The 26,858-nt window shown below is 35.9% G+C and overlaps 2 protein-coding genes across 5 annotated transcripts in view; one reads left to right on the top strand and one right to left on the bottom strand.

Moving 5' to 3' along the window:
• The window catches only part of APPL2 (adaptor protein, phosphotyrosine interacting with PH domain and leucine zipper 2), a 63,426-nt gene extending 56,786 nt beyond the window's left edge, over window positions 1–6,640 (top strand). The window contains exons 18-21 of the mRNA XM_003269957.4: window positions 2,694–2,730; window positions 2,935–3,075; window positions 3,862–3,909; window positions 5,499–6,640. Of these exons, the coding sequence (XP_003270005.1) occupies window positions 2,694–2,730; window positions 2,935–3,075; window positions 3,862–3,909; window positions 5,499–5,633 (361 nt within the window). The 3' untranslated portion in view covers window positions 5,634–6,640. The remainder of the gene's footprint in view (window positions 1–2,693; window positions 2,731–2,934; window positions 3,076–3,861; window positions 3,910–5,498) is intronic.
• A 4,155-nt stretch (window positions 6,641–10,795) lies between these two features.
• The window catches only part of WASHC4 (WASH complex subunit 4), a 60,896-nt gene continuing 44,833 nt past the window's right edge, over window positions 10,796–26,858 (bottom strand). The window contains exons 27-34 of one of the 4 annotated variants that reach the window (XM_030821292.1): window positions 23,168–23,234; window positions 22,631–22,717; window positions 19,812–19,959; window positions 17,131–17,227; window positions 15,683–15,879; window positions 15,257–15,356; window positions 13,021–13,138; window positions 10,796–12,956 (exon numbers count right to left, since the gene is read on the bottom strand). In XM_030821292.1, the coding sequence (XP_030677152.1) occupies window positions 13,071–13,138; window positions 15,257–15,356; window positions 15,683–15,879; window positions 17,131–17,227; window positions 19,812–19,959; window positions 22,631–22,717; window positions 23,168–23,234 (764 nt within the window). In that variant the 3' untranslated portion in view covers window positions 10,796–12,956; window positions 13,021–13,070. Of the gene's footprint in view, window positions 12,957–13,020; window positions 13,139–15,256; window positions 15,357–15,682; window positions 15,880–17,130; window positions 17,228–19,811; window positions 19,960–22,630; window positions 22,718–23,167; window positions 23,235–24,342; window positions 25,395–26,858 lie in introns of those variants that run through there. The other 3 variants (XM_030821294.1, XM_030821293.1, XM_030821295.1) reach the window with 3 other exon arrangements.

Here is a 26,858-nt window from a genome sequence, read left to right as displayed (position 1 = left end):
AGAGCTTCTGCACAGCAAAAGAAACTACCATCAGAGTGAACAGGCAACCTACAGAATGGGAGAAAATTTTTGCAATCTATCCATCTGACAGAGGGCTAATATCCAGAATCTACAAAGAACTTTAAACACATTTACAAGAATAAAAAACCCCATCAAAAAGTGGGTGAAGGATATGAACAGACGCTTTTCAAAAGAAGACATTTATGCGGCCAACAAATGTGAAAAAAAGCTCATCATCACTGGTCGTTAGAGAAATGCAAATCAAAACCACAATGAGATACCATCTCACACCAGTTAGAATGGCAATCATTAAAAAGTCAGGAAACAACAGATGCTGGAGAGGATGTGGAGAAATAGGAACGCTTTTATACTGTTGGGAATGTAAATTAGTTCAACCATTGTGGAAGACAGTGTGGCAATTCCTCAAGGATCTAGAACCAGAAATAACCATTTGACCCAGCAATCCCATTACTGGGTATATACCCAAAGGACTATAAATCATTTTCTATAAAGACACATGCACACTATGTTTATTGTACCACTATTCACAATAGCTAAGACTTGGAACCAACCCAAATGCCCATCAATGATAGACTGGATAAAGAAAATGTGGCACATATACACCATGGAATACTATGCAGCCATAAAAAAGAATGACTTCATGTCCTTTGCGGGGATATGGATGAAGCTGGAAACCATCATTCTCAGCAAACTAACACAGGAACAGAAAACCAAACACCGCATGTTCTCACTCATAAATGGGAGCTGAACAATGAGAACATATAGGCACAGGAAGGGGAACATCACACACTGGGGCCTGTTGGTGGCTGGGTGTCAAGGGGAGGGATAGCATTAGGAGAAATACCTAATGTAGATGACGGGTTGATGGGTGCAGCAAACCACCATGGCACATGTATACCTATGTAACAAACCTGCACGTTCTGCACATGTATCTCAGAACTTAAAGTATAACAATGAAAAAAGGGAAATCTAGGTTACCTGATTTAAACAGCAAACTTCTGAAAGTGACCCACAAAATATGCATGTGTTAAGTTTTCACTTATAAGGGAATTTTACAAAATACCTATGAAAGTTATTCCAACTTGAGGGAAATTGTAAATTCCTACCCATTAATAGGGACATAAAAGTAACATTTCTTAAGCTTTGTCTACTTAAATTCCCATACACACTTCTCATTAACTGTCATAACCACCTCTTGGAAGTGGGGGTTCTTACCACAGTTTTACAGATGAACCAGTTGTAAGAAGTCCGGGTGACTTGCACAAGATCAGGTGAGGAGCCAGGGTAGAACTCAATCTGCAGTTCTCTGATTATAAGTCTTATGGTTTAATAAGTATAACTGCACGTATTTCAAACTGTAGCCTTTTGTTGGGGGCGGGGGGTGTTAACAGTTTTACTGAGATATAATTCATATATCATACAATTTAAATGTACAATTCAGTGGTTTCTAGTATATTCAGAGTTGTACAACCATCACCACAGTCAATTTTAGAACATTTTCATCACCTCAGAAAGAATACCCATTATCCCCTGGCAACCTACCCAGCCCTAGGAAACCACTAACCACTAAAATTGCCATGTCTATAGATCTGGACATTTAACATATAAATGGAATCATAACCATTTTTTCCACAAACTATATTTTTGTTTTCACCTATAAAATGTATAGTAATAATTTATATAATACCATGTTAATTATTCCAACACAAGTACAATACAGTAGAAATTTGTACCTACTTATCTAAGATAGCAATAAATTCTCTCATAAAGTTTATTTTCTAGGATATGTCAACCTGATTATTAGATGATGCTTAAAATACTGTTAAATATATTCTGAGGGCCCGGCACGGTGGTTCATGGCTGTAATCCCAGCACTTTGGGAGACTGAGGCAGGCAGATCCCCTGAGGTCAGGAGTTCAACACCAGCCTGGCCAACATGGTGAAACCCCATTTCTACTAAAAATACAAAAGTTAGCCAGGCATTTTGGCTGACACCTGTAATCCCAGCTACTCAGGCGGCTGAGGCAGGAGAATCGCTTGAACCCGGGAGGCGGAGGTTGCAGTGAGCCAAGATTGGGCCGCTGCACTCCAGCCTGTGTGACAGCAAGACTCTTCTCAGAATAAATAAATAGTAAATAATTAAAACAAGGAAATATATTCTGGAATACCTTCTTAAACATTATTCCTCTTTTACCCAAATAGATAGAGTTTTCTCAAAATCCCTTCACTATTTTCTCACCGCTACCCCATCTTTTTCAATAATGTTAAATTTAGACTAAGTTGATCTTGCACTTCAGGGACATTAAGTTGCCGATGGATGTTTGTTGAGAGGGAGGCTGTACAGAATATAATCCATCCATATTATATAGCAGATCTATTGAGAATTATAATGCTGTCTTTTTGGGTAAGTTGCAGAATCCTGTGAAATTAAATCTTCTACTTGCTATATAATCTTCCATTATAGGTACCCTGAGCTTTAGCTACACAGGTTCCATAAAGGCAGAAAGCAGGACACGTGGTCACACAGAGCTATCTCGCCTCACCCTCTAACAGGCTTTATCTCTCTCTATTTGGGGGAATTTGTTTTATTTTATTCTGGACTTCTACAAACTCTTCTAGGAATATTAAATTTATCCAACATTTGTGACATAATGTATCTTTTTAAATTTCAGGTTGATAGATCCACAGACTCAAGTATCAAGGGCCAATGTAAGTACCTCATACAGGTTCATGTTAGTGATTACTCCTTAATTCACCTTTGTATCTACCTTAAACACAGCCAACGCACTTAATAAAGATCTGCCACTAAAAGGACTAATAGGATACTTTTTCTCATGACTTTTCCAGAGAGTAATCTTGTCAGTTTTTAATTCTAGTAGTTGTATGATCTGTTGCCTTTTTTTTTTCCCCCAGTTTGAACTTACCAGTGTCACACAATTTGCTGCTCATCAAGAAAACAAGAGACTGGTTGGTTTTGTCATCCGTGTTCCTGAATCCACTGGAGAAGCATCTCTGAGTACATACATTTTTGAAAGCAACTCAGAAGGCGAAAAGGTCTCTTTTTCATGTGAAGATCCCATAATATCTCAGTCCAAACAAGTCCATTTTAAAAGAATTTTCTGGCATTACCTCCTTGGATATTTAGTTGATTATTCTGCATGTCTCCATCCAGGAGTTCAGATAACACCTCCTAAGAAGGCCCCACTGAAAGAAAACTCGATTTAAATTTCTCTGTGGAAAATACCTATCAACCAGAATAGGGTGAATGAGGAAGAACTTTAATGGCAAGACATATTATTTAGTCGGGATATAAGGAAATGTTGAAAGCAGTTCCCCTCGAATTTGTTCTTCAAAACAAATTAAGACAAAAGCTACAATAGAGAATAATTTAGTGTCAGAGAGCAAAGCAAGGAAGATATTAGAAAAGTACACACAAGCTGTTGGTTTAGTATGAAAAACTTTGACTGTATCTGCGACTTAGAATTTATCACAATTAACCAATCCTTCTTTCAGTAAATCATCTGTTTGCCACTGTGTATATGAACATATCGTGGCTAAATAAGAGAGAAAAAAAATTCTTACTAAGAACTTTAAACACTGGAATTGCCTGAGTTTCACTTACCTGGAATATTTTTTGTATGGCATAAATTGGCAACAGAGGTCAGGACAGTTGGACGCAAATGCCCTGGGCCCTATGTGATGAGTCTCCTGCAGCCAGGTCCTGTGTTCCCAAGTGGGAACAGTGAGCACAGTGACCTCACTGTACTCCCAAATCACATCTGTTCTAAAATTTTATCCTTCTCTACCTTTGTCAATCACTACTTTTCTTGTCTTTTGCAGATATGTTATGCTATTAATTTGGGAAAAGAAATTATTGAGGTTCAGAAGGTAAGATGCATTCTAATGCTGGTTTAGTAGCTACTCAAAACACATCTGTGTATACATACTAAGAGTCTTTTCAAAAAGAAAAGTGATGTTCACTGGAAAGTGTGGCCAAGTTTGGGATTTCCTTTTAAGTATTCTAACCACCAGACGTTTTTGATCAGCTAGTTCCATGTTCACTGTTAACACGTGAGGACTTCTTATCACTGCTGGAGCTCCTGCTTATCTGTTTTCTTGCTTGCATACTAGTTGGCTGGATTTCCTTTCTTTCAGATTAAGATGATGGATAAGTGCCCACCATGTGCTCTAAGGCCTTGCTCCTCAGAGTATGATCACATGCCCCACAGCCTTGACAGACGTCACCTGCGAGCTTTTAAGAAATGAGGACTCTGAGACCTCCCTGTCTTTCAGCAGCTTTTAATCTTTTGTTCATTCAGCAAATTTTTGAGAGCCTAGTTTGTGTAAGAAAAGCCCTGGAATTATAGTAGTGAACAAGACAGATATAGTCCCTGCCCCCAGGGCGCTTCTAGTTCAGCAATGTGCAGAACTTTCTGCAATAATGGAAATGATTTATATCTGCACAATTTAATATGCAGATTGAATATGGCTAGTGTGACTGAGGAACTGGATTTTTAAATTTAACTCAAATTTACATAGTAACATGTAGCCAGTGGCTACCATATTAGTGCAGTTCAATCTGTTGGAGAGGTCAGGAAGACCAAGGACTAAGGCCACATACATGAAATAATGGCAAGCACTGTAAGCTAGTATTTAATGGTATTGGTCAAAAGTTGGCAAACTTTTTCTGTAAAGGGTCTTTATGTTTTTGGCTATCTCCCTTGCAACAAATTCAACTCTGCTATTGTAAGACAAAAGCAGGCCAGGCGTGGTGGCTTATGCCTGTAATCTCAGCACTTTGGGAGGCAGAGACAGGAGGATCACCTGAGGTCAGGAGTTCAAGACCAGCCTGGCCAACATGGTGAAACCCCATCTCTTCTAAAAATACGAAAATTAGCCGGTGTGGTGGCGCACAACTGTAGTCCCAGCTACTCGGGAGACTGAGGCACAAGAATCATTTCAACTGGGGGGGCGAAGGTTGCAGTGAGCCGAGATGCACTCCAGCCTGGGCGATAGAGCGAGACTCTGTCTCCAACCGCCCCCGCTCCCCCCCACAAAAAAAAAAGCAGCAGCAGCATGGACAGTATGTAAATAAATGGGCGCAGCTGTTTTCCAATAAAAATCAAGTGGTTAGCCAAATGACCAGTTTGCCAACTTCTGGTATAGATTAAATGTGAGAAAAGAAAGGAGTTTAAAGATAGAGAAGACAAAAGTTTTGTGAAGGAAGTTCCTCTATGGAATCTTTGGGAAGATGATACGAATTGACTACGTAAACAATATTTTGGCTCAGAGGAAAACAGTCTAGATTCTAGAAGTGACATGCCTGAGTTTGAGAAGCAAGGAGACTCAGCTGAAGGCACACACACACGAGTCAGGAGAAACAAGGCTAGATTACAGAACATTGAAAGCCAGGCCAAAGGGGTTTAAATGCATCTTAAGCCTTTTCTTTTTTCCCTCTTAAACTCTCCTAACTTCAGGATCCAGAAGCACTGGCTCAATTAATGCTGTCCATACCACTAACCAATGATGGAAAATATGTACTGTTAAACGATCAACCAGATGACAATGATGGAAATCCAAATGAACATAGAGGCGCAGAATCTGAAGCATAACTCACTTGCGCCTGTAGGGGAAGAGCAAACAGGAAGGAGAGCTACCTCCTAAGGGTTTTAACTTCTCTGACATACAGGCACACTGACCTGATTTCCGAAGACTGACAATCGTTTGTGGAATGTAATCTTGATGCCTTGATACTGAGACTTGGGAGGGAAACTAAGAAATGGTTGACAGCATTCCCACCCATCTACAATGTTATTTTAGGTGCTTTGTGGTAAGTCTTTTTACTTAGATTGCGCTAAGATTTCTTAGATTGTTCAGCGCTCAGAACAAAAGTTTGAAAAATGCATTGTTCATATGAATATCATCTTTTCAGTTTCTAGTATCCTTTTTAAAAAATGGCAAAAGCCTAATTTACAATTTGATGAACACTAAATATTTCCTATTAATATAATCTATTTTTGTATTTTAATGAGCTTTAAGTGCCTGTCGTTCTGAAAATTGTGTATTTATAATTCAGCTTATCTCATAATTGGACCTAATAGCATTTCTTTGTGCAGTTAGGTGATGAGCACTGCTTTGAGGCCCAAGCACTAGTAGAGATGCGTGATGCAGGTCTAGTTTCGGTAACTTCCAGACATCAAGCAATAAAAAAATGAATACCACAAAATATGTTTGATTTTACAGTGGAGCCTTACTGAACCAGCATTCAGAAGTTTAAGGTCCTCTAGGTATGAGTATTTTTAGTAGTGGATCACTGTGAACAGGGTGCAGCTCTACTAGTTCATGTTTCTTCTGAGCCAGACCCTCTTCAGGGAAGGGACCAATTAATTTTAATACTCACTTGAAGCACAGCTGGTCATGGGGCTTGGTATAAAGTTCCTATTTCCACCCTGATACTTCCAATTCCTGGAACCCCAGCCCACTCCCCCATCCCTCCTCCCTATGAAACTAGTATAATGATTTTGAATCGGTACAGTGTGTTTAACTGTAACTAAGTTCAACAGACTATTATTATCTTTGTAATAAATTAACCTAGCAATAAAAATTATTCTGTTTCTTTCTTTTGTTTGTTGTGGTTATTTTCTAGAACATCCCTGGAAGAAAACTAAAGTCAGCTCTATAGATTTAACATTTAATTTCCCAAAAACTAGGGCATAATGAAATCACAGAAGAGGGGATATAGTATCAAAAAATACTTCCAGTCAACATGAGTAGAATATGTGATCCCATTGCTAAAAGTTTTAAAGGTGTTGCTTTTAAAATGGTGGATTAATAAAACAACTTTTGTAATCCAAAATTAGGTTAATACCATAGGATCCATTTGAAATGTATACACCATAACAGACATAGTGAGCCAGTCTAAGCCAGTATGAGATTATGCATCATACAATTAATTCATTGTTCACTAATGCCTTACAAATTTGTATGACATAACTGCTTTAGATCAACTGGTTCTCTGGCAGACTGCAAGAACCACAGTCCCCTGAACTTTTTTTTTCTTGCTTAGACTTTTTTGGGAGAGGGGTAGAATCTCAAGTCCTAAACAATTATTAGTTTGAAAACTGAAACACTATAAATTTCTTTATACATTTCAAATGGATCCTATGATGTTAACCTAATTTTGGATTACAAAAGTTACTTTATTCAACATTTTAAAAGACTGCATGGCTTAAATAAGACACAAAGCATGCACATCATTAGGGAAACATAAAAAGACTGAAATTCTGTCCATTAAAACTAACTTCATCAAAAACCACCACAGAGAATGAAAACACACAACTAAACCAAAGATACTAGCAAGCACACACGACCAACAAAAAATTAGCATCCAGAATATATAAAATACTCCTACAGGTAGAAAGATAAATTGAAAAAAAAAAGTCATGAAGGCATTTCATACATTAAAAAAGACAAAGTGCTCATAAACAGAAACAGACTCCTTATAGTAATCAGGATAATGCAAATTAAAACCACAGAAACATTTTATATTCACCAGACTCCAAAAATGCAGCTGTTTGTAGAAATGGAGCAAAGGGGAATCTCCTCCGCTGCTGGGATGAAACAACAGTTTGGCATTCTGTCCAGTACACTGAAAGGGCACCTGCCCTACTACCTAGCAGTTTTACCTGCAGGTGCACAGCCTAGAGAAACTCTAAACACATGGACCCAGGCACATGTTCAATAATGATTACAGCATCATTGTTTACAATATCCCAAAAGTGAAAACCACCCAGATGTCATCGACAGAAGATAGCTGTATTCATGTAACGAAATGCTAAACTACAGCTATATGCATCAATGTGGATGAATTTTTAAAATGAAAAAGTTACAAAAGCATATAATATCCCATTTATATTTAGTTTAAAAACTGAAACATAACCAGATTATCAATATTTAGGAAAATACCATCAGCTGTAAAACAAGGGAAGAGCAAGAGAATGGTTAACACCAAACCCCCATGTGGTTTTCTTGGGCAGAAACTGCTGGAGCTTCTAAAGTGTTCTTAACTGATACGGTAGCTTCTTTCCAAGTGCTTCATTTTCATTCTTTAAATAGTATAATACATATTGTATACCTTGCATGCATTGAGTATTTTTAAATAATTTTAAAACTTAGAACTGGTGGGTCATTTACCCCTGTTCTCCACTTACTGAAATGTGTATTAATACACATTAAAGTGCTCTGAAAGATTAACAAGTGCCATGTAAATGAAAGGTGGGAAGAGAGGAAATGGGACCTTTTTAGAAGCCAGCTATTCTTAACAATTCCCACTTCCCAGGCTGGTTTAGCCTCACGTACCCATCAGACTACCTTTAGGGAAGAACAGGGCCTTTCTTACCTTGTCTACATCTACCTGAGCCACTTAACAAGGAATCGTTTTTTAGAGACCCACTTAAAGTCAAATACAGACTTTAGTTTCAATCGTTCCACCTAAAAGAATAGTAACACCTAATGCTTATATGCCAAGTTTATTTCTACCTATGAGTACACATAATACAGTAATAGCTAATGTTTCCAGTAGTTATATACAATAGCAGCTAATATTTAGTTACTGTTTCCTAATATATAAAGTGCCTTACGCAAATTAAATCCTCAAACCACCAACCTATGAGCTACATAGTCATTACCATCCCACCTTTTGCACAAGGAAATGAAGCACAGAGATATTAAGGAATCTGTTCCTAAGCAGGAAATCGGGATTCAAATTGTTCTGGCTCCAGTCTATGCTTCTAACCACTCTGTGCTATATACAGATGACCTCAAGAGAGAACCAGATACAAAGCAATCTCCAAGTATTTCTCAATACATTAAGCTTTGATGATTTATTCAGTAGCAGTATCAACCTAAAGCATAATATCCTTAATACTTTGCTACCTTTTGTACAGATTCTGAAAAGAGTAAATACTTTAATACTAATTTCATAAAGACAAGTGCTTCTAGGTATAAAAGTTAACTCCTTCCCCCATCAAATGAGGGCATTATTAAAGAATGCTTGACTACATGTAGCTCTTACCTACAGCATGTATTTATAGTCCTTAGAGATGATCCAAGAATTATGGTATCAGATCTGCATCGACTGAATAAATTTGATCTACATTCCTGAGTATATCTCCACTAATGGGAAATGGAGGTATCAGGTAAACTGGGTGGTAAAGAGAAGCCAAACTACTGAAAAGAAAATACTTACTTGCCCAACTTTTCTTATGCATTATATATATGCTGACCTGTGTTATAAACTGAACTCTACCTTTGCCATAACCATCTCTTGAGTTCACTGCCTTTGCTTAATCTCTAAAGATTTCCACTTATTCTGGATTCCCTTTTTAAACTTCACATCTTTGACAGCCTATTAAAGTATTGTTAAAAAAAAAAAAATATGTGACATTAAAACTTCCCTTAAAAAAGGAATACCGTCTTCTGAAACGTCTGCAATGTGAAGCTGGAAAGAAAATCCTGTTACAATTATTAAAATCAATTAAAGCCTACCTTTTACATTTAGCAGACTCAGCATAAAACAGTAACATGAAGCATCCAGTATTTTCTCATCTTTCCCACAATTTTACAAATTTACTGCCTCAGAAGAAAAAAGGAACAGCAACCAGACTTAACTTTACCAATAATATTTCTGCAGTGTAGTATTTAACAGGATTGTATCTCGTCTCCAGTGTAGTATTTTGAAGGCTCTGTTATTACTGTAGTGCCTGCTTATCTGAGAGGGATACACCAAAACGCCCAGTGCATGCCTGAAACTGCAGATAGTATCTAACCATACATATACTGTGTTTTTTCCTATATATACCTGCCTATGATAAAGTTTAATTTATAAGTTAGGCACAGTAAGAGATTAACAGTAACTAATGATGAAACAGAACAACTGTAACAAATACTGTCACCAGTGCCACGGAGAGAAGATTCATTCTTACCACAGATCTTAGCAACCCCACATGATTTCTTTTCTTTCCTTATTGAGAACTTTCATGTTTTCACTTAAAGGATGCACTGTAAGGCTTCTCTTATAGCATATCTGAATTGCCAGCGTCACTACTCTTGCACTTTGGGGCCATTATTAAGTAAAATAAGGCTTACTTGAAGACAAACACTATTGATTTGACAACCTAGCTACCAAGTGATTCATGGGCAGGTAGCACATACAGCATGAAGATGCTGGGCAAAGGGGTGACTTACGTCCCAGGTGGGATGGAGCATGACAGCACGAGATTTCATCATGCTACCCAGAATAACACACAAGTTGAAACTTACTGTTTCTGGAATTTTCCATTTAATATTTTCAGACCACAGCTGACCACAGTTAACTGAAACTGGAAAGTAAAACACGGATAAGAGGAGACTACTGTATTGTTTTAGTTCAACTCAGGTTTGCAAATAGCACTACAGTTATTACTAACATTAAACACTGCATACTGATAATCCCTTTCCAGGATTAGGATTTAAAGTAACTTCATATTGGTTCTTTTTATTGGAAAAAAGCTCTGGAAAGATCAAGAATGTATAAAGGAAAGAAAACACCTTTCACCTGGAATACACTGACAGGAGCCAATTTTAAACTTCAAATTTTTACCTATGTGCATGCATTTTTTTAAAAAATGATTCCATAGATTTCATTTCATTCAATTAAGGGGGACCCCAAAAAGGTTAATATTAAGAACTACTGGTTTATGACATTCAATTTTGAACATAAACATCCAGGGGAAGGAAATTTTCGAAATTATGTTTATTAATGTTTTAGTATACACATTATATTCTCTTAGAATTGGGGGAAGAGGAAAACCCCACTCAAGTGAGGTAACAAACTTGCTATCTTTTACAAAATTTCATTAGAACTGACAATGTTATGGTGAGTCCTTAATTCCTGAGAATTTGAATTATTAAGTTTTCTGTGAACTTAAAACAAATGCTCACATTAATTTTTAAATTACAGTATGTCTGAAAAAATAAAATCAATGTTAATATGTTATCAAGAAAAATCATCATCCAAATGTACATATGAACCTATTATATTAGGTGTGAATATACTGAAGCCCTGTTGCTCTGCTGTTTGACACCATTTAAACTCTTGTTTCCAGGATCTTATTTCAAATATATGAACTTATAATTTATCCAGATAGCAGTGACATTATTTTGACCTAAAGGAAAAATAATTGTCTGTCATTTTCTTCTCAACTGTAGGTATCCAGGGAGTCAGCATGTGAACTCTATCTAGTATTGATAAAATAATTAATTTACACGTGTAGGGACAATGAACAGAGAAGATGTGATTCTCTTCTAATAACAATTTCTATCCCTCAATAGGAGATGATTTCAGAGAAGTCAGAGAAGAAAAACAGAGAAAACAATACTGTTGCTATGAAATGACGAATCTGATATAATCAAATGCAGGATCATTAATATAAACACTTATAATAATGAAAATATAAATTATTAATTATGCAGCATGCTTTAGGGCCATTTCTACAGTTATTATGAATTACAAATATTAAATGCCTTTATCCACTGTTCATAATTCTGTAAGCCATGTTTACATGATAAACAAAAAACATTTCCTATAGATTCTGTCTCTTCTGACTTTTAACAATTAAAGTATTTATCTTGGGCTGGCAAGTTACCCTGACCCTAACCAGTAAGTACAAACAGAGCATTGTACACCCATTCTAAAAGCTGGAATAAAAGAATAATGTTAGAAGTATTTGCAGGATTTATCCAAAGAAATGTTTAGCAGACAAATGCAATAGAAAAAAATCAAGCATTTCCCAAAATAGTGTTTGTATTAGAAAGTTTTAAACTTTTGTCTTCATTGTAAAGGTATCACTTTATTTTATTTTTAAAAGACCATGATTAACCATTTAATAACTTACATACCTTTACAAAAATAAAACTAACAGCTTGCTGGGCACAAAATTTACTCAAAATCTTTCTGTACTTTTAAAATCAGTAAGTGATATATCTTACTAGTGCTTTATTCTCACAGTGGTATTTTTTTAAAAGCCTGAACAGTGTAATTATTATTTAATCTGATGTCTTAAATTATATTTGATATAAAAAAAAAAAGTCTACCCAAACCATCACCAAAATTTCAATTCAATCTAATGTAGAAGAAACCTGAGTTTGGATGTAGAAATAATTCATTCAATTTTTTTTCTGACATCATACATCATGCCTTCAACCAAAATAGAAGTGAAGCTTCAAACAGGACTCTATGGCTTTATCTGAATTTTCTGAGTATTAAGTAAATCTTAAATTTAAAGCAGCTGTTGGAGGTTAAATGTTCTCAAAGCAATGTAAACTAGTTATAAAATGTCTCATCAAAGACAGCAGCAGCTCTTGTGAGTCACATGAAATTAACAATAAAAGAATGATCATCAGTTATACTGTACATGAAGAGTACATAAAACACCTGTGCCTCACCTCTAGTATCAAAGCCATCTTCATATATTCCTTTTATAAGAATATTGATATGTATGCTTTATGAACTTCAGGCTTATTCCTTTTGTTAAGCATGTATTTACTGGCTGTATATAGTATATGCACTGAATTTCCCATGACTTGAAATAACTATAGATCAAAGAGCTATGCAAATACAAATTACAAACATGTAGATTACAAGAAATCCGAGGTGATAGTTTATGAACCTGGATTTGCCCTTTTATAACTTCACTTCAAATAGAAACATCTTCTACCCTCGAGTCCAGGCAAAAATCCAATTTTAAAATCTCATTCTTAACCTTTGAAAGTAGAGCCTTTGGAAACAGAATGAACTTCACTTTAAAGCACTGCCTTTAAGAATTGTAACATCTATTCTCCAGAGATGTGACCCAGGAAACAATTCATCAACAGTTTATCCATTCCACTGGCAAAAGTTTTAACAATTCTGATGATTTCGTCGTATGTGCAGTGAATACCATCAGTATGATTTCACAAAAGTTTTAACAATTCTGACGATTTCGTCGTATGTGCAGTGAATACCATCAGTATCATTTCACAACAGGATCAGCAGACACAGTGCTGTCGGACAGGTCTCCGTTGCTTGTTTTAGTTTCTTCTGAAAGCAGGAGTGAAAATAATAATGGATATGTATGTTTAAATAATAAATTAAGAAGTAAAAAAAATTTGAGAAGAGCTGTATTGCCAAACTTCAAATTACAGTTGCATCCATCAAATGTTTCTCTCACATCACAAATTATACCTTGTTTACACTTTAAAATTTTTAAAAATCTAGGCTAAACACTGCAATTGTTTCCACTGGTTTTTAATGAAGGTGGAGTTGAGGGAGCTCAGCACTGTATTGGGGGTGGGGCTTCAAACCACATGGGCTCCTTTGGCCTGAGGAATCTTGATATTCCTGGTCTAAGATAGGCCCACTCCCCTCACGCCAGTTCCTCCAGCTGGGCCAAGAAAGAACCATTAGAGTACACTGTCATTCCTGGTAGGAACATGGCTGCAAACTCACATATTAAAACTGTCCAGAATGAATAACTTTCCATTTGTATTTATAACTTAATTATAATAAATTATATGTAATATAATATTATTTCTTAAAATAATTTTAAATGAAGCAGCTTTTCACTGTTTTTGACAGAATGAATTTCTGGTTTTTTGTGCAAAATGTCATGTGTGCATATTTCATTAACAGACAAAGACTATTTGACTAATGTATTCAGAAACTCTGACTATATCTCTGAGCAATCTTTAGCTAAAATAGTCTTAGAACAGTGATGTGATTATATAACAACTGCAACCCTGGAGAGTTCCTTAAGAGGAATAGGCCAAAGCAAGGAATCCCACTGCCATGGGACTGAAGGGTTGTTTGTTTTGTTTTAATGCTTTAGCCTGAAAGCAAATGTCCAATCGCCCCGCAGAGTTTTCCCAGTCACCTGGGCTGGGGAAAAGGTTCTGGCATCATGAAACACATGAGCAGAACTGAGGCAATAACTGAGTTTCTTCATAATTTAGATTATATTGATTCAAATTCTTCCAAATGGCTTTGCTAATTTATCCTTGAAAAAGAACACAAATGTAGTATGTATAAATTTTCATTTAATATTGAATATCTTCCAGATTAATAAGCTGAAACAATTTTTTCAAGCATGTTTATTTAGTCTAGATTCAAAAAATGCCTGGATATGCACCTAATTAATAAGTAATATTAGTAACATTTAATTTATGCAACAATGTCAAGAAATAAGGTAGTTCACATAAGTGGTCTACCCAAATGAGTACCTCTACTCTATATAAAGAAAAAAGGTATATTTTTTAAATTAACATAAAATAAGATTAACAAAAACATCTTGTTTTATGAAGAGCTTTATATCTTGATTTATGAAAACTTCATGAAGCACAAGTAAGACCAAAAGGAGACTAGTAAACATGAAAATTATAAGGGTCAACTAGTCGCTGTATCTAGTTTTGATCTTCCAAGCAAAGAGAAATGTACGCTATATAATTTCCATGACAGAAAAAGGGAAACATCTGTTCCTCAGAGAAGAAGATTATTCCTAAATTTCAAATCTGAGAGAAATGTATCATGGGGACATTAAATATGAAACACTGAACAATGCTCTTGCGCCTTAAAAAGTATAGATTCCTTTCCACCATCCTACGTAGAATACAATGGACAGAATCCTTTCCTTAATGACTGAAGTTCATTGAAATCACTATCAGTTATTATGGCTATATTGCCTGAGTCTCCAGGGCCTGACTATGAAAGAAGGCAGGATGCTATTTACTACAACTAAATAGCCCCTATGATTTTATAGTTCTTTAATCATCTGTCCCATCTCATTCAGTCAACATCTAGTCGTCAGCAGCTCTGCCTTCAGCAACATTTAGCTGTCCTCCTCTAATTTGTTCCTTCAAATCTAATTGTTTGAGCCATGAAAGAAAAACCAAACTTGTGAAAAGTGTATTTAAATTAAAAGCAGATGATCCTGAACAAGGTTTTAAAGGGTTACCAAGTGTGAAATGCATAAACTACATAAATTCTTTTTCAATTTCACACAAGATCTATATAGGCTTTACTTTTTTTAAAAGACGTATTGCTAGGTCTGTGTTATTTTCCAAAAGGACAAAGAAGCTAGATGTCTGACCAGATAAAATGGTGCATTACTGTCTATTACTAAAGACATTTATTGGTCTTTCCAAATTTAAACCACTCACTGACCTTCCTTCTCTTTCTTTTCTTGGTTTTCTTCAGCCGCAGTCTTGTCTGCTCTGAAGAAAATTCTTGCACTGCTCAGTGAGAAATACAGCAATTCAAATTCCTAAGTAAATTTAAAAATTTGAAATAAAAACCAAAAATACTTATTATGGCAAAATACCAAAAATATATGCATTTTTATGCCTCTTATTATTTTTAAAAGCTCTAGTGGAAATCATAAATACAGAAACTGAAACAAGTAACCCGCCCATTTTTAAGATCTGAGTCAAATGGCTTCCAAATAGCATTCATTTTAAAATATAATCTTTTTGCCACTATTCATCTCACTTGTGAAAATGGGGGTTTCTATATGGCTTCTGCTTTTCAGACATTAAGAAGTCATGGATATCAAATGGTAAGTCAAAACAGATGTGACTCAGGCTCCTCTACCTGTAGATAGACATCCAGTCGCTTCTGGGTGAGATTCATGGTTTGTAAGAGTTTTTCATCTTGACTGGCCGACTGCACATTCTGTTGCTTAGCAACTGCTCTTATCTCCTTCAGGTATTTCTCTCTAACAGACTGGAACCAGTGAAGTGAGTCAAACTCCCGGTACTGATCCAAAAGCTTTAAAATGTAAGCCACACCTGCAGGCATCAGCAAAACTAAGGTTAAATTACAGTGAGTACACAAGTCGTATTCTACTCCTTCACCAATAATTCCTAATACTAAGCATTCTGAGTAATAATTCCTAGCATTTTAAGTTTGTCCCCTTTCAAGTTACATTTTACAGCATAAACGAATGACAGGTTTAACAAAATGGCTTAATTCCTCCTTTAAAAACAATGTAGAGGCATAACTAAAGACAAGTCAATTAAGAAGAAAATAAATAACTAACATGGCCGTATAAATCACCTGAAGAAACGATATAGCTGTAAGGGTAAAGAATAAAAATTTCCATGACTTGTACCTATAATCCCAATACTTTAGGAGGCTGAGGCTAGAGGACCTCTTGAGCCCAGGAGTTCAAGACCAACCCGGGCAACATAGTGAGACTCCTGTCTCTAAAAAAAACAAAATTTTTTTAAATTAGCCAGATGTGGCAATGCATGCCTGTAGTCCCAGCTACTCAGGAGGCTGAGGTGGGAGGATCACTTGGGTCCAGGAGGTCGAGGCTGCAGTGAACCATGATTGCACCACTGCACTCCAGCCTGGCTGACAGAGCAAGACCCTGCCTCAAAAAGAAAGGAAAAAAACACTTCGACTGCTAAAAAGATGGCAACTGAGGAAGCTACAAGGAAACCAGAGAAACTAAATATAAGACGTTAAAACTGTACAACCAAAACAAAAACAAAGCCTAAATATTAGGCCAAAGTAGACAAGTGATTAGCAATACTAAGAAGGCATTAAATACGTTATAAACTATAGAAAACAAGTATTGTCAATCATGTATTCCAGCTAAAAACATAGTAAACAACACTCATGAAAAACAAATCTATAGGCTGGGCATGGTGGCTCACACCTGTAATCCCAGCACTTTGGGAGGCCGAGGCGGGTGGATCACGAGGTCAGGAGATCGAGACTATCCTGGCTAACACAGTGAAACCCCATCTCTACTAAAAATGCAAAAAAAATCAGCCCGGTGTGGTGGCAGGTGCCTGTAGTCCCAGCTACTCGGGAGGCTGAGGCAGGAGAATGGTGTGAACCTGGGAGGCGGAGCTTGCAGTGATCGTGCCACTGCACTCCAGCCTGGGCGACAGAGCAAGACTCTGTCTCAAAAAAAAAAAAAAAAGAAAAATCTATAAAGAACATATAGATCTACTCTCAAGCAAATGTTTCTAAGAATCCATTACAAGGTCAATATAAAATTAATGGAAAAACAATTCCATTAAGCTTACCCATGGCAAAGCCATCATCGGTAAAGGCAGCTCCAATTTTATTTTTTTTATTCAATTTTTCCTTGCAACTAATGGAATGCTCTACAAAGTTGAGGGTCTAAAAAGATGTAACAAGATGTTAGAAAAACAATTTTACTAAGAAACTCTTCAGAATTCCTAAAACAGACATTTTAAAAATTATAAATAGAATCACTATAAATAGAATAGAATCTAGGTTCCTGTCCTTTTCATCTGAAACATTTGCCTTGGGTACCCTCTTGGTGAAGATACAATCTATACAAGTGTATCTTCATGGCTCTCCTTTCCAAGTCCTTTAAATATGGGCACTCCCTCAATCACTACTTAGCCCAAGAACAGTGCCTTGTATATCTCATTATAAAATATTATGCACATTTTACAGAGAAGGACACTGAGGCTTGGGAGATTTATTATCTCACCCAAAGTCATATATTAAGTGAACGCTGGAGTTAGCAAAGTAGGCCTGCTTTACTTCAAAGCACAAGTACGCTTAAAAACACATGCAAGACAGTCCTTACTCACACCTACCTAATTCATTCGAAAATACTATTTCTTTTCATGTTCTTAAGTGTGAAATCCTCAAAACAGTATGTCTCTTGAAAATTCAGCTCTTCCAAAATGCCTTATCTAATCATATCTTTTATTCAACAAACATTTACTGAAGCTTACAATATACCAGGCATTATTAAGTACTTATGATTAAACAAATGTTTACTATCTAGAGTTCACAGTCTAGAGCAACACTGTTGGCAGGGACAGAAATGTGTATCTGCACCATCCAGTACATACAGTAAGCCACTAATCACAAGCGGCCACTGAGCACTTGAAATGAGGCTAGTGTGACTGACAAGCTGAATTTTTAATTTTTAAAAAGGTATTTTTATTTTTTTCGCCCTGCCTTATGATTTTAATTTTATGAAACTTTAATTAAGTAGCCACATGTGACTATACATGGATAGCACAGCTCTAGAAGAGTAAATGCAGAAGTGTTTAAAAAACTAATTACGATATACAGTGTGCTAAGTACTATATAGCCTACGCTGGAAACAAAACCAAGTTTCATTTTTTTGACTGTGAAACTTATTCAGCAATTAATCACCTGTTTGTGAATTTTTTATCAATCATTAATTCAATCTTTTTAAGAAATCTCATTTATGCTTGTCTTTTTTCTGGAACTATACTACAAACTCAAGTACAAGAAGAGTATTCTATACTTCTTTGTAGTGCTCTTAATCCACTTTGTTTTCTCCATCACTAAGTGAATTCTGACAACTGCCTAGTAAAACTCCAGACTTTTTCCTAAGCTTACCAGTGGGTTCACTGCTGTCTACAATGGTTTGAGTACACTGTCCTTCAAATTAAAAAAATATAGTGAGAACTCACCCCAAGTTAACTATAGTATTACCAAATAAGACACTCTCCCTCCAGTTTGACACTATCTTAAGATGAAAAGATTCTTACCAGATGAATATGAACATTTTTTGCTATATCATAGTTAAAATACAATTATGATAGAAAATTAATAAATGTATAAAAGAAACAAAATTCATGGAAAAAAGCTGTTTATAGGCTATTAGCTACTTTCAATAGGTAATAATGGTTTTAATATGTAAGAAGATGTGTTAACAACTTGGGCAGCAATATGAAAAGTCACTATTCTTGATCAAAATTAAATATAACAAAGAGCTTCATCTTCTGGGTGATATTTAGATTTTAAAGCTGTCTACTTACAATTTTTTTTAAACCTTATAGGAACCTTTAGGCAAAAACAACTCTTATTACTAATATATACCTCTCAAAAACTCTTAACTCCATTTTCCCTAATGGAACAGCTGTTTTTATAATGCAATTTTTGATAACTTGAACTATTTTTAGATAGCAACTATAGAGTTAGAGCAAGAACACATTATATACTCTAAGAAGCATTAAAAATTTAGTCTAGATGTTAGTATTTACTACTGAATAGAAAGAAGTTATCTTGAAACAATGTTTTAAGAAATGTGTTAGAAAAAACTGTAACAGCTAAAGTTATTCTACATTAAGCACTTAAAATGATTATATATTAATAATTCTGCCCAAAGATTCTATGGCATATACTCATATAACTTAAAAAACACTCAAATTTCTCCAGTAATTACTTAAAAAAATAAGAATCTATCTTAGGCCATATATGGTGGCTCATGCCTGTAATCTCAGCACTTTGGGAGGCCGAGGCAAGAGGACTGCTTGAGCCCAGGAGTTCAAGCCCAGCTTAAGCAACACAGTGAGACCCCGTATCTTAAAAAAGAAAAAAAATTACAAAAATTAGGCATGGTGGTGCACACCTGTAGTCCCAGCTACTAGGGAGGCTGAGGCAGGAGGCTGGCTTGAGCCCAGGAGGTCAAGCCTGAGTAAGCCATGATCACACCACTGCACTCCAGCCTGGGTGACAGGGCAAGACCCCATCTCGGAAGAAAAAGAAAAATCTAACATTAAGTAAGTGTCCTTCAGCATAGCTAACAAGTAAAAATTCTATGTCACATTCACTGAGATCACATTTAGTTTTATATGCAACCAGGAAATTAATAGTGTAGTCTGTATGCATTTCGTGTTACAAAGAAACTAGATCTATTCGTTCATACTCTTTTTAAAAAAAATTCATTTTAGGTTCTGGAAATACTCACCAGAGGGGGAACAATTATATAGAAATTTCGGAGATGTATATTCTTTGGCCTTCGAAATTCTGGAGCAAAAACATCTACAAGCATTTTGAAATATTCTGTGCCTTCGGCAGAATTTCGTGTGTGATCACTGAGGACTGAATCCAAATGCCTAAAAAGCAAAAAATTATTTGGTTCCTTTCACAAAAGAAGAATGGCTTTGAAAAAAATCCATCTCTCAATAGTTTAGATAAGAACACGCAAAAAACAGGAAACACTATAAGTCACTTCTAAGAAAATTTTCTTGGAGTTCAGAATAAACTCATTTTCTTAAGGACAGAAAACTGATCAATATTAGTAAATTTAGTCCCAAAAATAGACTATTAGAACATCTTGGGACTTAAAATAATAGTTCTGTATTTCTTCTTCCCACAGTGAGGCCTGTAGAACTCCTCTTCATTGTAATTTCCTCTTCCCCTTAAATCTCTAACGTTTCTCCTACATCCCCTTACCTCAACTTAAACCTGGTTCTTTTTTCAAGAACTCAGTTTCCCTCTCAACCTTCAAAAACATCAGCTGCTTTTTCTCCTGCATCCCTCATGTACAGCTACTACCACTTTCAATTATTATTCCTCCACCACTGTAAGGAAGAAATCTTTTTGTGACTCACATAATCCAACTATATCTAACTACCCAAATACTCAACTACTTCTTCCTAACAGCAGACATCTACTAACCTTTTAACCACTGTCCTACAATTACGCAGGATTAGGATGCCTGCTCCAGTTCTCCACTGTCTATGCAAATAATCTATTCATTATCGTGACCCTACATTTCCTTGACTTCAATCAACCACTCCCTTGCACCAATCTGGATCTTGCAACTAGCAGTCAGCTACCCTAGAGATCTTATAAGACAATATCCTACTCTCTGATTTCCTCACACTGCTTCAAAATATTTTTTAAATGGTCAACAGTTTTGGAGTGAGTGGCATCATTTAACATAAGGTAAAGGTCTGATCCTTTCCTTTGAGACACACACCACACACTATCTAAACCATTTTCAGGCACATGACTTCAAATGGCTTAACTTTGTAAATGGCTTATGTAATCTGGCAAAGAGCTAAACTATCTAACAGACTATTCCAGAGCAAAGCTTCTGTGCTGCGGCCTTACTCTCACAGAAATGCATGCATTTTCCCATATACTTTTTTATTTTTTAAAATTTCAAGCCTATCAAAAAGTTAAAATATAGTATAATGAACACCTGTATACCCTTCAACTAGATTCACCACTTGTTAACATTTTGACACAACTGTTTTCTCTATTTTTCTGAAACGCTTGAAAGTTATGGACCTTTTATCACTTAGCCCATTAATGCTTTAGCATGAATCTATTAAAAATGAAAACATTTTTCTACAAAGCCACAAAACACTGTTATACCCAACAATAAAATACAGTATTAACTAATATACAATCCACGTTCAAATCTCCCCCAAATATTCCTCAAATGTCCTTTACAGCTGTTTCTTTCCTTATCTAGGATATGATTAAGTATCACCCATTACGTGTGATTATCAGGTCTCTTTATTGTCCTAATCTATAACGATCTCCTTGTATTTTTTGTCCAGGCCAAGTGTTTCATAAAATGCTCACATTCTAAATTTTTCAGGACATTTCCTCCTAATAAATTCAGGATAAACATTTCTGGCAAGAATACAAACTAGGTACTTGCCATTACATTGCATCAAGAGGCCACATAACATCTGTCTGCCCCATTACTGGTGATGCTAAGTTTGATCACTTGGCCAAGGTGGAATATATTTCTCCACTGTAAAGACAGTTTTCTCCTTTGTAATTAATAAGCAATTTTATGGGATGAATTACTGAATGAATCCTCTGTTCTCTAAAAACTTTTCACCTAATGTTTTAGAAACCACTGGGGATTCTTGCTTGATTTCAAGTATTACAGTGATGGTTACAATTTCCCCCCTAAATTTAACAAGCATTCTTCCATAAAGAAATGACTTTCATTCTCTTATCATTATGATCTTCTTATGATAACCCTTCTTATCATTATGACTCATTGATTTCTTTTTTATTCAACAGATTTTTATCTATCATTATTCTTTTTGATCAAATTGTCTCCCCTTTGCCCAGGGGTGCCCCTTCATGCCTGATTCAATAACCTGCTATAAGTGTGAATAAAACATACAGTTTTCTAAACATATTCTTAGCAATTCTGCATGCCTCTCGTTTTATGTTACAAAATCACAACTGACTCAAGTCCTGCACTGTTCAATAAGATAGACATTAGCTATTTAAATTTAAATTAAGATAAAATTTACACTTCAATTCCCCAGTCGCATTTGCCATATTTTAAGTGTTTACCGGCCATATATGGTAGTGGCTACAGTGCTGCTATAGATTACATACAAGAAAGGACTGGCATTCTAGAACACTGTTGGTGAAGATAAATATTTTAAAAAGTAAAAAGAAAATAGGTGAAATGAATTTTATGATTGAGGTATTTGGCATTCCTCCTTTTATACAAAATCTTCAAGGTTAGTTATGTACTTTATACTTGAGCACATCTGAATGCGGACCAGCCAAATTTTAGGTGCTCAAGAGCCATGAGTGGCTAGCAGCTGAAATACTGGACAGCATGTTGTAGAAGCTGGAAAGGTCTTAGAATACTGAAGTCTTAAAAATTGTACTTCATAAACTGAGACCATAATTTTGTATAATAAAAACAGTGGCATATAAATTACATATTACCCTCTAGTCTTCTCTTCAGAATGTTTTTTATAAACACACTTTTTTATATCTCCAAATTTAGATTACCTTGCTGCTTTTAATGTTTCTTCTGCAAGACCTTCTTCTTTCACTAGTTCTTCAAAATTTACAATATCTTCAAGATCAGGAACAAATCTACATAAGAATTTGGGAAGGCATTTATTAAGTCAAGTAAAATATGTGCAATTGACACAGATATGAAAGTGGTACTGCAGGACTCTAAAATTTTCAACTATGTATTTGGAAACAACTGTGCATTTCAGTAATATTATTCATATCACCACTTTAGTTCCAAATTGAATTTTAGATATGAATATTTTAATCCTTAAAATCATGTAATCTTTACATGCATTCGTAAACCATATTGATAAATTAACTATAATCTTAAGAGAAATATTTTCAGAAGTCTGCTGCAGTCTTAAAATTTGAGAAAAATCTAGTAGAATTAATAGTTTTCTTCCATATTTTATCTCAAAATGTATCAAGAACAAACACCTTATCTACAATATCACTTGTAACATATATTTAACGGACATAATTTTTAAAATGGCATGAACGAGGCAAAAATGACATTTGCATCCATACCTAATGGCATTGCTGCTACAATGAAGACCACCAGATCTTATCATTCGCACATAGCCCATAGCATTACCTTAAAAACCACACAAAAAAAATCAGATATTTATATAAATACCTCTAAATTCTAATAGGAATACAGTTATATACAGTAGTAAATTACAAGGTTTCCACTCCTAAGAACAAAAATATTTTGCTATATTTTACTTCAGTTCTTGCTCCGTAAAAAGTAAAACTGTTATATATTTCTACACTTAAAATATAAACATACACACATATACAACTATATTAAATATTTAAAAATAAGTTATTTTCACTTGATAAACTAAAATCATTAAATGCTGACTACATTAAAATGGTCAAACTTAAAATTATAGTATCAATAATTTCTCCTCTCACATTGAGATTCAATCTCCCTCCCACACACAATTCGAAGTGATATCAAGAAATCTTTATTTGATGCCTCCCAAATTTATATCTCTGGCCTGGACTCCTCCTCTGAACTCTAGGTTTTTTTATCCAATGCCTACACTTTTATGTCTAATAAGAATTTTATATTTAATATGTCCAACTCAAGCTCAGGATCTTTATCCCCAATTTTGCCTATCTCAGAAACTGGCAATTCTGTCCTTTCAGTTGCTCAAGCCAAATGGCTTAAGTCATCCCTGGCTCCTTTCTCTCACATTTTATAATCAAAATGACCGGGCAAATTATGTTGACTTTGCCTTGAAAATGTAGCCAGAATCCACCCACTTTTCATTCACCCCTTCACAGATATCCTCCTATCCAATCCACCACCAGCTCTTGGCTGGAGCACTGCAATATGCAATGGCCTCCTGATTTCCCTGCTTTCACCTTTAGCATCCTTCCACACTCCCCAGTGTTGTATATAACATCTACAGAGCCGCTAGTGAATTTTTCAAAACTAAGTTGGAGCATATAGTGCTTTTTCTTTTTTTTTGAGACAGGGTCTCCCTCTGTCACCCAGGATGGAGTACAGTGGTGTGATCTCAGCTCACTGCAACCTCCGCCTCCGCGGTTCAATCGATTCTCCTGCCTCAGCCTCCCAAGTAGCTGGGATCACAGGTGTCCGCCACCATGCCCAGCTAATTTTTGTATTTTTAGTAGAGATGGGGTTTCACCATGTTGGCCAGGCTGGTCTCGAATTCCTGACCTGAGGTGATCCACCCACCTTGGCCTCCCAAAGTGCTGGGATTACAGGTGTGAGCCACCATGTCCGGCCCCATATCATGCTTTTTCTGAAAATGCTGTAATGGCTTTCCACCTCAGAATAAAATCCAATTTCTTTATGTGGTCAAAACAGCCCTGCATGATCTTGCCCCGTGCTACTGTTCAGATAGCATGCCCTGCCACTTAGATCTTTGCTTACTCCATTCCAGCCCCTATTTCTCAAAAATGTGAAACGAATCAGGGCTTTTGCACTTACTGTTGCCTCTGTCTGGTAGACTCTTTCCCCAGATGCACGTGGCTTACTCCCCAACCTTATTTAGGTCCCTGCTCAAATGTTACCTCCTGCTTTCCCTGAACATCACTGACTAGCACTGCCCAGCCCCCTTTCATCTCCTTACCCAGTACTTATCACTGACATACTATATATTTTTCTGTCTGCATCTTCCCCAACCTAGAGTTCAAGATCCACGAGTACAGCCTTTGTCTTCTTCACTGCTCCATCCCTAGAGCCAACACGTCCTGGCAAATAGTAAGAATTCAACTTATAATTGAACTTTATTGAAATTATTTGAAAGAAAGAACAGACGAGAATGTAAAAAGGAATTAACATTTCATAATCATAAGTAACATATATTTTACATACATTATCTGATGTTTTTAACAACCCTACACAGCAGTTAACATTGAAGCTATTTTAAGGCCTGTCCCAATACGAGAGATGACATTAAAAATTTTTTAATGTGCATCTTTAAAAAGTCAAATGTCTAGTTTGTTTTCCTCCAAACCATCAGACCAAAGCCTGATGAAGCAAAACAGGAGAGCCTAGTATAGAGCAGCAATTAAGAGTAAAAGCTCTGAAGCCAGGCCACCTGAATTCAAATCTGGTCTCCCACATGTTAGCTAAAAGACCTACAAATTATGTTATGTTACCTCTCTGTATCTCAGTCTTCTCATCTGGTAAATTAAGCTCAATAAGGACAGAGACTTTGTTTACTGTCATAAATATCATCAGCACCTAGAAACATTTGTTGTACTGAATGAATACCTGTGCAGTGAATGAAGGGAAGTAATATTTCATAAATGTTGTGGTAAGATTCACATGAGTTAAAACATATAAAGCACTAAGAATAGCCATGGCACAATAAATGCTCAATAAATGTTAATTATTATTATTTCAGCAGGCAAGTTATTAGTCAAAAAGGCTTTCCATTTTACACCTTTTCTCAAGATATTTATCAGACTCAAAAGCACATTACAGTGTTTTATAAGCAGAGGTAAAGAATTTGTATTGGCCGGGCACAGTGGCTCACGCCTGTAATCCCAGCACTTTGGGACACAGAGGCGGATGGATCACGAGGTCAGGAGATCGAGACCACCCTGGCCAGCATGGTGAAACCCCATCTCTACTAAAAATACAAAACTTGGCCGGACGTGGTGGCATGCACCTGAAGTCCCATATACTAAGGAGGCTAAGGCAGGAGAATCGCTTGAACCCAGAAGGCAGAGATTGCACTGAGCTGAGAACGTGCCACGGCACTCTAGCCTGGGTGACAGAGCAAGACTCGGTCTCAAAAAAAAAAAAAAAAAAAAAGAATATATATTTTCTAAGAAGAGAATAAAGAGTAAAACGATGGATTAAACTGTAAAGAATAATATTCCCCAATTGTGGACTGCAACTCGGTGGTAATGAAGGTGACATTAGATGGCACACCAAAGAACACTTAGTGATTATGTATTTAGGGCAAAAATGACTACCATTTTAAGGACTATGATTTAACAACTGTTATTTCTAAGGAAAAATTATACTTTCAAAAAATATAAAAACATGAAACAAATAATAGTGAAGGCAGTATTAACAGGATGCAAAAATTCTGGGTGTGTGAATAAATAAAACTTAAGTAACACTGCTCTAGAAGGACAGCTCTTAATCTGAGGTCCATAGACCCAAGCTTTAAGCACATGGACTCTAGCATATCATATACAAAATTGTGCACGTATGTCATATAGGCATTAGTTCTGGAAGAATCATCCTGGAGTTTTCCTCACATTCTCAAAAAAGGTTAAGAACTATTGCTCCGTAAGTTTGCCGCCTAATATTAAATGTCCTCTTGAAGAAAACTTATTTGTACTTATTTGACAATACTTCATATTAAATGGTTTATAATAAAACATTTACAAAGGTAAAATTCTCCAAGTTCTTGTACTAAAACATAATAGAAATGTCTAATATGCAAATCAATTAACTGATAAAACTTTACTCCAGAATGAAATGCTTATATTACCCACTAGTAAACCTAAAGTCTCCTGAAAGCAAAGAGGTTGGTATTCCCAGCACCTAACAGAAAATGTGGCATAACAGATGCTTAGTAAATGCTTGATAAATGAATAAATCAATCTCACAAGGCAGAATTTTCCCAAAAGATAGTCAATAAGATTTTACTGTTTGGTGTTAATATAAACTGTCAAGAATATAAAACCCATTTGGACTTATAGCTAAATAACCCTGGTT

This window comes from Nomascus leucogenys, chromosome 10 (genome assembly GCF_006542625.1).
Source record: "Nomascus leucogenys isolate Asia chromosome 10, Asia_NLE_v1, whole genome shotgun sequence".
NCBI classification, from domain to species: domain Eukaryota; kingdom Metazoa; phylum Chordata; class Mammalia; order Primates; family Hylobatidae; genus Nomascus; species Nomascus leucogenys.
This window is presented reverse-complemented; position numbering and strand designations above follow the sequence as displayed.